The sequence below is a fragment of the Trichomycterus rosablanca genome, chromosome 27 (genome assembly GCF_030014385.1).
Source record: "Trichomycterus rosablanca isolate fTriRos1 chromosome 27, fTriRos1.hap1, whole genome shotgun sequence".
Taxonomy (NCBI): domain Eukaryota; kingdom Metazoa; phylum Chordata; class Actinopteri; order Siluriformes; family Trichomycteridae; genus Trichomycterus; species Trichomycterus rosablanca.
Window position 1 is genome coordinate 1,527,569 of NC_086014.1, and position 12,206 is coordinate 1,539,774.

Sequence of the window (12,206 nt, forward strand, 5' to 3'; positions counted from 1 at the left end):
TGGTCAGGACCACCACAGAGCAGGTATTATTTAGGTGGTGGATGATTCTCAGCACTGCAGTGAGTGACACTGACATGGTGCTGGTGTGTTAGTGTGTGTTGTGCTGGAGTTTTTAAATACCGTGTCCACTCACTGTCCACTCTAATAGACACTCCTACCTAGTCGGTCCACCTTGTAGATGTAAAGTCAGAGACGATCGCTCATCTATTTCTGCTGTTTGAGTCGGTCATCTTCTAGACCTTCATCAGTGGTCACAGGACGCAGTCCAGCAGTGACAGTCAGGTGTTTAAAAACTCCAGCAGCGCTGCTGTGTCTGATCCACTCATACCAGGACAACACACACTAACACACCACCACCATGTCAGTGTCACTGCAGTGCTGAGAATGATCCACCACCTAAACAATACCTGCTCTGTGGGGGTCCTGTGGGGGTCCTGACCATTGAAGAACAGCATGAAAGGAGGATAACAAAGCATGCAGAGAAACAGATGGACGACAGTTTTCTTTCTTCGTATTCATTTCTTCATCCTCACACAAACCAATTCTTCTTATTGTTGTTGTTTTGTTTGCCGTGTCACTTTTCCTCACATTTACTTTTGTCTTGAAACTCCGCTAAGATCCATCAAACATTCTGACACCGTCGCAGCTCTGGACGGATAAACGAACGGACGCGCCGCGATCTGGCTGAAGTTTGTGGGTGACGTAGCTTTATCCCCCCTCGAGATCCCTTCATGCCCGAGGTGTGATTAATAACCCTGACAGAGCACTAAGTGATGATCGATTGAGGACGCCCATGCTGGAAAGTGCGTTTCCTCTTCGCTTACTCTGACTTTTTGGGGATGCCAACTGATATTTTGATCGTCGCTAAAGGGCTCGTCACCGAAATTAATCAACGCCACCGAGGGAACCGTTCTCTTAGGGAAACCGCACCACACGTCGGGGGGGAAGGGGTGAGGACTGAAGATTTATTATTGTTATTATTATTTTTTTCAAGCGTTACTGACTCGTTCATTTACTCCTAAGGGCAGCGTCCAATTTAGTTATTAGAAGGTTGAAGAAAACTGGGATGCCAGGTAGAACCAAAACCTTGGTTGTAGGAGTGGTGTGCCCCTGTGTTGTGGTTATTAGCTGTGGTTTTCTTGTGTAAATGTCATATACAGTCATATCTACCCTAAATAAGCCTTTTTAATTGATCTTATATGCTGCTTGTTCTGTTATGCTCATTCCTTTCCTTATATGGTCATTGTTTCCTGTTATTGTTGTTACTGTAGCCTGATGCCACCATTGAGTGTTTTTAGTGTATTTTTAAGTGTTTTATATATATATACACACGTTGGTACTGTACCTCTGCTGGAGCACTGTGGATTTGTACTAGCCCCCTTTCTATAGGCCCACGATTCTTAAAATTTGACAGTTCTGTAGCGCCAGGGCTTGGTTTCATCACGTATGTCTTTAACTCTTAATGTACATCACAACCGTAGCCCTAAAGTGAGTATTGGTGCGGGGACAAATCTACCTGGCATAGGGGCGAGTTTTAGGGTTGGGTTTTCTGCGATTCTAAAACATTCCCTCTGTATCAACAGCTGATGGGAATATTGACGGATCCTAACTTCATACAAAGCTAGTGAGTGGAACGTGTATTTATAATCTTTACATCAGGATATTAAGGCGGGAGGCATTTTGAGCATCTGAATTCTGGAGTTCTTGATTTTTGGAGGGGCGTGTCCCTCCCCCTGTGTATTGATGTACATACTGTAGTTCTCCAGTACTGTCATAGGTCTCTAGTTCTGTACCACATGCACAGGTTCCACAGTTCTTATAGTGTCTTGTGTCTGTATTTTCATATTTATTTTATAGTAGTTTTCATATTCTATATTTGTTATCTTCAATAACCGTTTAATCCTTATCATGGTAGCACTATCTCCCCTACATAAAGAGGCATCACAGACATTAAAGTACGTAATTCACTGATTAATTATTCATAATTTATTTGACATGTGGGCAAGCAGAACTTGATAGTGATCAGAGGCCAGGATTGAACCCAGGTCGCCGGGGTCGTGGTGCTCTGCCGCCCTCACTGTATTGTTGAGCAAAACCTGATCAAAAACACGAGTCCTTGAATCACGTGTTCAGTGCACGCCACCCTGTTTTGGGACAAATTTTCGGTAAAAGACGTCGGTGTTTGTCAGGAACCTCCGGTCACGGAGGTCATGTCAGGTCGGGCGCGTTCTAAATCGTGCCGCCGCCGGTTTCCTCTTCTCTCTCCTGCAGGCGAGAGAAGCAGCAGCTGCTCTTTCTCCGTCTTCTCCCGCGAGTGCAGGTACAGAGGTGGAAATGTCAGGTTACGCGAGTGCAGCCCGGACGTGCGCCGGGTGTTAACACGCTGTAGAATCACAAATCCTTTCACAATCAGTGCTGAAACGTTCAGAAGGAACTCTGCTCAGCCGAGGCTCCTTCACTCGCCTCTCTAATCGTTCACAGTTTTATTTGCCAAACCGTGAATTAAAGAAGAAGGGGAAAAAAACCAGGAGAAGAAAAGCACTTAGCGAGCTGTTTGTGCAAAACCACATCATTAATCTTCACGTCAGCAGGATAGCGGGTAATTTCAGATGATGAAACTGTCGCACTTAAACGTGCAATCCCCCCAAAAAATCAGCATGCTTCATTTACATCTGCGATGTTTTATTGCATTTCATAAGTGATATTTATTTATTTATTTAGCATTATTACTATTCTGGTCATTCTAAACCAGCGGTTATGTTGTTACATTAAAAGTATTGCACAGCATTTAATACATTTAACATTATTAAAGTTTTATACATGTGATCACACGGGTCTTTTCCTTTTTATCCAAAAGTTTTACAGTCTTTATAATTATAATAATAGTTTTTATTCCACACTTGCAGTTGCTCGCCCACTACCACTGTGATTCAGGGTTCAAACCCCCAGCAGTGTTATTAGCCAGTCAGGCATCTACGCACACTATATGATTGGCTGTGTCTTAGGGGGCATGAATGGCCGAGGCCCCGTGATGAATTGGCATCCGGTCCAGGGTGTGTTACTGCGTTGCACCCAGTGATTCTAAGGAACTGTACCCACCTTGCCTGTTTCTTTGCTTCAGAGCTCTGTATTTCTGAAGATTTGTGGGTCTGACATTGATTGGTTCCTGGGTTCCATAGTTCATATAGTTCTTCGGAAAAGAGGTTGTGTGTTTTTCTAATCCCGTAGTTCTTTTATGATTTCAGAATGTGGGTCTGACTTTTATGCTTACTCTTACTTTATTCTTTGGTTCAAATAATTTCTTCAGTCCATCGATTGCACAGTTATTTTGTCATGAAGTTCGGTTCGATCTGTAGCTCCAAAGTTCTGAAGTTTAGTTCCTGAGGTTCATTACATAAGCAGTTAAGGGTTTTGTGATTCTTGTAGTATGTCAGTCTAAGTTTAATTCTTTAGTTCTAATGTATAGTTCTGTACATCTTTGTTGGAGTTACAGTCTGTAGATGTTGGTAATTCTGATTGATAGCTCTTCAGTTGGGGTGACACGGTGGCTCCTGGTGGCAAGAAGGTCCTGGGTTCGTGTCTGCGTGGGTTTACTCCGGCAGCTCCGGTTTCCTCCCACAGTCAAAAAACATGCAGTCAGGTTAATTGGAGACACTGAATTGCCCTATAGGTGAGTGTGTGCCCTGTGATGGACTGGTGCCCCGTCCAGGGTGTTCAGGGTGTTACTGTGTGCCTTGCACCCATTGAAAAGCTGGGATAGCCCCCCCCCCCCCCCACACGACCTTGATTGGATAAGCGGTTAAGAAAGTGAGTGAGAGAGGCTGGCACCCTGTGCATGGTGTTTCCTGCTGAAAACGACCCACTCCGACCAGGATGAAGTGGTTACAATGAAATACGAATAATATTTATTTAAAAATAACAGCTCTTATTATCTTAACAGCTTTTAGTTTGTTCAAATCGCCCATTTATTCGGTATATTTTCTCTTAAAGTAAATATGCTGCATCCTAAATTAATCTCTTCTGAGTACGTTTTAGTAATTAAAAAAAGGAAGTACAAAATAAATAAATAAAGTAAATGAATCTTCTCTGCATGTGATATTCAGGAACAGTTACATACTGACCAGGGTCAAAGTGGGTTTGTCAACATCACAAAACACATGGTCACAAAACACTCGCCCACTCAAACCAGTACGCTTTTAATATTGGCCAATCCACCTTTGGCATGTTTTGGGAGGAAAGAGGTACCTAGAAAACCCAAAAGCACAGACACACACTCACCCCTCCTCCCTCCCTCTCTCTTCCTCTCCCCCCTGTGCTCCTGTTTCTGCATGCACTCGCTGTCTTACTCACTTCTTTCCTCTTGCACATGCTCCTGTTCTCTCTTACTTTCTTTTTTGCACACACTTCCCCTCTTTTCTTTTTATCTCTCCCTCTTGCACACACTCATTCTCCCATTTTCTCTCTCTTTGTCGAGCAAACGTTGCTCTCTCATCCTTTCATTCGTCAGTGATTGTACCCACTAGAGGGCGCCCTTTTCTGTGTCTCTGAGGGATTCCTTTTACAGATATCTAGACTCCTCTGATGTATTTATGAGCACTCACTGCATCTTAATACTACCAGCACAAACCATGTGCTCTTCTTTATTTCTGTTAGAATGACAATATATATTAATACCCATCAGATTACACAGGCCAGACTGAATATTTGCTAGTGAGCATATGGGATGTACTGTATACATAAATACTGATATAGTTGTAGCAGAGATCATCAGCTTATTTTTATTTACTTATTTCCTCTTAACGTTTTTAAATTGCATTTTGTGATAAAGCCTGAGCCATGACTTTTACGCTCAGGGTTTATCCTTATAATTTCTGATCCAGTTAACAGATGATTTGCTAGTTAGAACACAGGGAAGGTTTAAAACTTACCTATTGTTTTTGTATCGGTCCAGTCTAGGTATATCCCCAAGCCCAAACACATAGGATCTCGAAGAATAGGATTTAGATAAACAATAATATTATTATGGTTATATTGATATTGGGATAGCTGATCATTGCCACTATTTGTACTATTTCCTGAGTGTGGTATACAGTATATAGGTCATTACATTGGTATATGGTGTTTATGTATACAGAACAGGAAATTGTTAATACATCATTAACATTAGGTCAAGTTACAGCCCAGGGAAAACTCATAATGAAAGAAGATACAGTTAAAGTGGGTGGCACACGGCTGGGGAAACCTCAGAACCTGGGTTTAATCCTGGCCCTAGGTTGCCTATTGCCTCCAGCTAAGGTTTTAGGCTGTAATTGAACATGTGAATTGGTAAGTCTTGCTCTACAATGGATCAGTGCCCATGCCAGCATCACATACAACACACCAAATGTGTTTTTATGTCTGTATATACATATACTTTTTATTTTATTTTATTTTATTAATTGGACATCTTCTATAAGACACACAGTTCAACACAATTCTGGTATATATGTGAGTAATAGCGCAGGGAATCGATTCCTCGACTCGTGGAATTGAGAATTGATCGATTCATTTCTCGCAATCAGGTCGATGCGTTGGGCAAGAATCGACAACTGAGTCGACTCCTAAGCTTCGAATCACGCGCTCGAGCAGCCTTCGAGCGTTTTCCGTTGGAGTTACCTTTACCTCAGATAAAATAATGTACTTTTTACAAGGAAAACAGTTTAAAAGTTATTATTTCTGACTGAATATAGCTTAATATAATGAGTAAAGCACGTTGTGAAGAAGGGAAGGACAGAAGAGAGTTATGTTACAGTTTTAGTCCGTGTTTACTATCTGAGGTGATTTAGTTAACAGTTTAGCACTTTGAGCATAATAGATGAATTAAATTTTCTATTAAATGTTTTTACATTTACATAATATTTAACATATTAAGAGCACCATTATGTACAGGTGAGTGTTTTAAAGTAATTACACTCTGACTTAAAAATGGCACCCTTCTGTTATAGTTTATTTATTTATAGGAGCTGCCTGTTATGTGTTTTGATTTGACTCAATATGTTGACCCAACATGCTTTGTTTATTTAAAAAAATATAAGTAAATAAATAATTTCTGGGTTAAAGACATCTTATTCAGCAATTTAAATAGGATCCCGGCCCTGCCATGCAGCCACTGTTGGGCCCTTGAGCAAGGCCCTTAATCCTCTCGGCTTTATTGTGCTGTATGTGTATATGGTTAATACAAATAAAGGTGTTCCATCTGTCCTAGATAATAATAATAATAATCATAATAATAATAATAATAATAATAATAATGGTCCTAATATAGTCCTCGCCAATCCCCTCCTCACCCCACACTGACCGAGAAGTGCTGAGACTATCAGCACCCGCTCCAACTCATGCCACATCTCTTCACCTGCCCGCTGGAGAGGCGGCACAGCCTGTCGATAGCACATCTGAGATTCGAGCTCGGATCTGAACAGTGGGCTAGCATCATCCCTATCCCAGCTTTTCAATGGGCGCTAGGCACACAGTAACATCCTGGACGGGGCGCCAATCCATCGCAGGACAGACACACATACACACACATACTGTATATTCACCTATAGGGCCATTCAGTGTCTCCAGTTAACCCGACTGCATGTTTTTGGACTGTGGGAGGAAACCCACGGAGTCACGGGGAGAACATGAACATGCAAACTCCACACAGAAAGGACCCGGACTGCCCCGCCTGGGGATTGAACCCAGGACCTTTTGTGCTTAAAATGCTTGGTTATACACTTAAGGTCCATTTTAGTTCACTTGTTGAATGCAGTACATAAAGCAGCAGAAAGACCTGATTAAATTTGATAAGAACCAAATTATTATGGCCAGATGACTTGATCCAAGTATTTCAGAAAAGGCATTACCCAGCGGCAGTGGCAGCCGAGACTTGTTGATGCCAAAGGTCAATCTAGGCTATGGCATCTAGTGTAGACTAACAGTGACTCAAATTTGAGATCATTTGCATCACACGGTAATAGGGTGATTCTGTGTATGGGGCTGCATAGTCACAGACTAATTTAAGTTTTCCACCACTAAAACATATATAATGGGGGGATGTACACTGGGATCGGAACTAAACCTGAAGTATGCTGTCTGGTCATGTGGACAGGTGACAGCCTCAGCCCGCCTCGATTGGGAGTGGGTGGTTTATTTTGACAATCAGTGTAGAATTGTCCCATTTCTACCCTTAGTTAGGTTTAGGTTTAGGAGTAACCCCACAATCTGGATCAACATCTTAGACCAACACATACTTTGTCCATACTGAATATTGAATTAGCCCTGCAGTATATTGCATGTATTTTGCAGTCACAGAGCAAATAAATGTAGTTAATAATAAAAATAATAATAATAACAAGCCCAGATGGGTGATGAAAATTGGTTTGATTTGGCCGCTGACCCTGTGTTTACTAAATTAATGAAATCTTGTGTAAACTATTATTATTATCCAATTTTCCTGTGTCAGTATATTACACATTGAAATATATGGCAAGAAAATACACCACATATTAATGACACAGACAGTTTCCTCACGTTTAACCAGGGAAGGAAAGGAAAGGTGGAACCAAGCACAGATGAGTGTTAAATATTACTTAGATTTTGCAGATTTGCCTGTATATATTGATTAAGTCCTTGTATAAATGTATACGTTTATCTGTTTGCAGTTTAGTAAATAATAATACATAATATACAGTACAAAGCAAAATAATCATTTAATTTGGAGACAGTAAGCAGGCAAACGAGCACAGATGGGTAATGAATATTGCTTTGATTTTACAGGTGTTCATTGATCGACCTTTTGTTTATTATTATCTTGTCAATTTCAAAAGTGAAAGTGTATGTGCACCTTCTTTTGCATTCTGACAGCAATTTATCATTTATTTTAATCTTATATTCATTAATTATCCCATTCTAATTATTATAACTCGTATCATTTGCTCCAGAGTGTGAGCGTATCTCCTACTGAGTGGATGGAAAGGAGGGGTGGGCACGCGAGCGTGACAGATGTGACACCCAGGCTTGTGAATGCGCGTTCGCGTCGCTCGTGCACGTGCGCGCGTGTGCACGTGCATACGTGTGCACCCCTCTCAAACTTGTGCATCCGTTCATGTAAACGCACCAGAGAGGGATGGATGGATGGATGGATGGATGGATGCTTGGATATGTGGATGAAGAAAAGCTCAGCCCACCTCCCGCACACTCCTCCCTGAACACACACACACACACACACACACACATTCACATTCGCGCTCTCGTTTTCACACACACACACACACACATGCTCGCGCGCTCAGCACCCAGCAGCAGCATCCTGCCGGAGCTCCTCTCACACGTGCACTCACACGCTCGTGGATTGCACTGCTTGGTTTTGCTTCGTTCGAATTTCTGAACGCGCTCAGACTGGCACATGAAGAGGTACGGCACGGTTTTAAATGGATCCTTGTTTTGCGGTGCCACCGTGTGTCTAAGACGCCGGGCAACAAACGGAGCTCAGATCCGGTAAGTGCTGCTGAACAGGTGCATGCATGGCAGAATGTGTGTGTGGTGGCGTCAGTGTCCAGTGTTTCGGGGTGCTTACGTTTGGCTCGTCTGGTCGAATTGATTGTGCATGCATGCATTCATGCATATGTGAGTGTGTAATGTGTGTATTCCTGGCATTGATTGATTGAGACTGATTGAGACTTGCGGCAAACATCAGATCTTTTGAGTTGATATCCAGTTTATCAATCCATCAGACTATTTTTCAAATCCTGAGTCACTGCATTGAAATTTAGCTCTTAGTTTGTACAGCTCACCCATTTATTCGTTTTTTTTTTTTTTTTTAATGCTGAGCACGTTGTAGTAATTAAAAAAGGAAGCAGAAAATATATAAATAAATAAAGTAAATGAATCTTCTCTGCATGCGATATTTTGGAGTTTTCCCCAGATGGGGAGCTGTCCGTCCCTTCTGGTGCTAAAATAAATTCCCTCTCGCTGTGTTTTTTTTTTTTTTTTTGCACCCCATCCCCAGTCTGCATGGCAGACAGACTATGCAATTTTTGCATGGTTAGACATAATGAGATTTTTCTTTCAGGCTGTAAACTATATAGCATGTCTTTAAAATGACAATTAAAGCCAGAGCGATGGGAACTTTATACTGGGCATTTTATATTGCAGGGCATTTTGATTTATGCAGAGTGTAGACTTATTGCAGTAACGTACCCTGTTTGTAATGTAAAATAAGGAGGAAAGCATTAATCCATTGCGACCAAGATCAGAAAATTTGCTTTTAATATGGTTAAGAAAAAAATAAAACACTAATTGCATTGGGTACATTAGGTACATATTTATTTTGATGGTTTCTCAGTGCAGTAAAGGACATTTGTGTGGCATGTATGCCGCTTTATTACAAATGCATGGTTTAGTTTTGAAGCATCAGGATATTTAGCGGGTGCTTTGGATTCATTGTATTGGCAACCATAATACGTATAGGTTTGGGTAAATATACACGGGTTACACCTTCGTCAGTGCGATGAGAGAGGATTGATCAGAATGAAGAATAATGCATCCTGTCTATTATTGCAAAAAAATAAACAATGTCCTCAATAGCATGATATATCAATGATAAACTTTATATTGTTATTCCTGATTTAGATGTGTTTTAGTCTTCTAGTCAGTAGAGTTTAAGCAGAAATACATCCAGTGGATCAACAAGCACTAAGATTAGGTAAACATACATGGTTAAGCATAATTGAATTGCTTTTTTTTTTTTACATTATTGCAGGGCAGCTTTGAATAACCTCACTACATGTCTGCAGCAGTTTGATCATTATGAATAGGTGCACTGTTGGTCGTGGTGACTATGAACCATTTAGAAAAATACAAAATACATCCACTAGGAAATAAGAAATTATTTAAATCAAGCAGAAGTCAACAGGATCTAACGTCTCTAGGACTATTTTACACTCTTTATATGTTCACCTTTTGTATTCAGGTGCATTCAGATTCACTCTGTTGATCTGTTGACTTGATCTTAAGAGCAAACAGACGTCTCTTCATAATGTATGTGTTGTTAAGCATAATGAGGATTTTTTTGAAGGCTTTAAAGTGCACTGCAGGATAAGGATTACGACAACACCTTCAATCTAAAATGCACACATTTAAATTGATGACATGCATGTTGGGTGGAATGGGAATTGCTCTTGGTGGGTGTAAAGTCTATACTGTGTTCTCACTGCATCATATCGCGATGGTGATGTCATACTCTCGTATGTAGGTTAATTCTATTGAGATCATTTATTGGCATAATGAAAATGATCATGTTGACTATCCACTGCAGAATATTTATAACGAGAGCATTCTATTTGGAGGCAATCTGTCAGCTTAATTGCAAAAGCATGCTGTCTGGGGTAGACGAGATTTAGTAATGGGCATATTTGGTGGCTGCAGATTTTAGATGGTTGGAATGGGATCTTTATATTCATACGCATTGCATTGAATCGATATATAAAAACCTGCTTTTATTTATACAACATACGGACATTCTGAGCTGGATCGAACGTTTCTAATTTCTAAGATCCTTATCATGCATTTAGTTAAGTGTGTTTTTGGTAACATGATTAACTGTACAGTGCATTCAGTTCATCTGACTTTATTCCTATGTGATTGACACTGGTTAGGCATAATAATTCCTATTTTCTGGGTTGTCGTATCCGGATGAATGCTGTTGACTTGATTTGCATAGTACACCTTTGTTTTAAGCTGAAATAATTATGATAATGATTCTATATTGAAATACACTCGTGCGATCACATGTTCTGAGCAGAATATGTCTCGTGTTTAGATGTCTTTTAGATCTCCTTCTTTATGGCTGCAATGTTTATGGTTGTGTATTACGAGGATTGATTCGGGTGGCTGTAAATGGCAGAATTTACAGCATGATGCATGTTATAGTTACAGCTATAAATATTTGGATACCGTATTTGCCCGGTTGTTATTCAAAAATCTTTAATAGTGAGCAAGATGAAACAGTAAACCAGATTTTACGTTATGAATTCGGAAACTCAGGTCATACGATCATTTCCGAGTTAAAAAAATGCCACGGAGGAGAGGATCTTCATCCCGTATGGCCGTCTGGGTGCCCACTACTCTACCCTGAAGGTCATTTTTTGTAGCGTATTGACACGCCGTCTCGTGCAATACAGCGCAGAGACGCAGAACCTCCGCTGATTACTTTTGATCATATTGAGTTTGAGTTGCATATATCATATCGATTTCTGAGAACGCGTGCATGCCATACGGTTCGTAATTAAAATATCATATTTTAGAGCACAGCCTAATCGAGTGCGTGACAGCTGCGAGTCGGTGCGGCTGCTGGTTCAGATTCCTACGGTCATTAATAAGCTCAGAAAACGGGGGAGCCTCGAAAATGGTTTTACCAGATCAAAAGCACATTTATTAATAGAGTGATTTGAATATCAGGAATAGGGAGTCATCTTAAGGGTGTTTATGGCGACCAAAAGAAAATGATTGATCTCTATCATCGTGTATCTAAAACTCTGGAGCGTCGGAGGCGTTTTAATTACGTTTAAAACATCATTAACAGCAGGCACTCGAATCACAGAGATCTTTCTAAACATACACAGACTGTTGACCTTGAATCTCTTCTTCACAAGATGTGTTCAGAATCACTTTGTTTCACATCTCCGCGCCGTAAAAGCGTATTTATTCTCCTCTCTTTCCTTCACAGAAGATCGGCACTCAATGGATGACGCGTTCTCAGACGGACGGCAGCTTTTCCGTGACCTTCGTCACACCATGAAACTAAGCTTCCGGACACGAGGAACAAAAGCGTAAGGAGCTTTTCAAAGGGGAATAAAACCGAGAACAAGAACCGAAAGGACTCCACTGCAAATATGCCAGAGGACGCGCGGCGAGACGTATGGACCCGGATCTTGCTGGCATGGATTACCTGCGTGCACTTGTGCTCCTCTGCGCCGTCCTCCGAGCTTTCGCAGAGTTTAGAAACAAGACTGACTTCAGAAACTGACACTTCGCTGCTGGAAGGACAGCGCGTCCTCAGTCGGGCCAAAAGAGGATGGGTTTGGAATCAAATGTTTGTGTTGGAGGAATTCTCTGGACCTGATCCGATCCTCGTTGGCAGGGTGAGTCACTTACTGGGTATTAAGCCTGCTGATCTCACAGAAACA

General features: G+C 41.1%; 1 protein-coding gene across 1 annotated transcript in view; it reads left to right on the plus strand.

Moving 5' to 3' along the window:
• Positions 1-8,362: 8,362 nt before the first annotated feature.
• cdh8 (cadherin 8) overlaps positions 8,363-12,206 on the plus strand; it is a 131,260-nt gene continuing 127,416 nt past the window's right edge. Inside the window, exons 1-2 of the mRNA XM_062989397.1 lie at positions 8,363-8,517; positions 11,747-12,161. Coding sequence (XP_062845467.1) covers positions 11,913-12,161 — 249 coding nt within the window. The 5' untranslated portion in view covers positions 8,363-8,517; positions 11,747-11,912. The remainder of the gene's footprint in view (positions 8,518-11,746; positions 12,162-12,206) is intronic.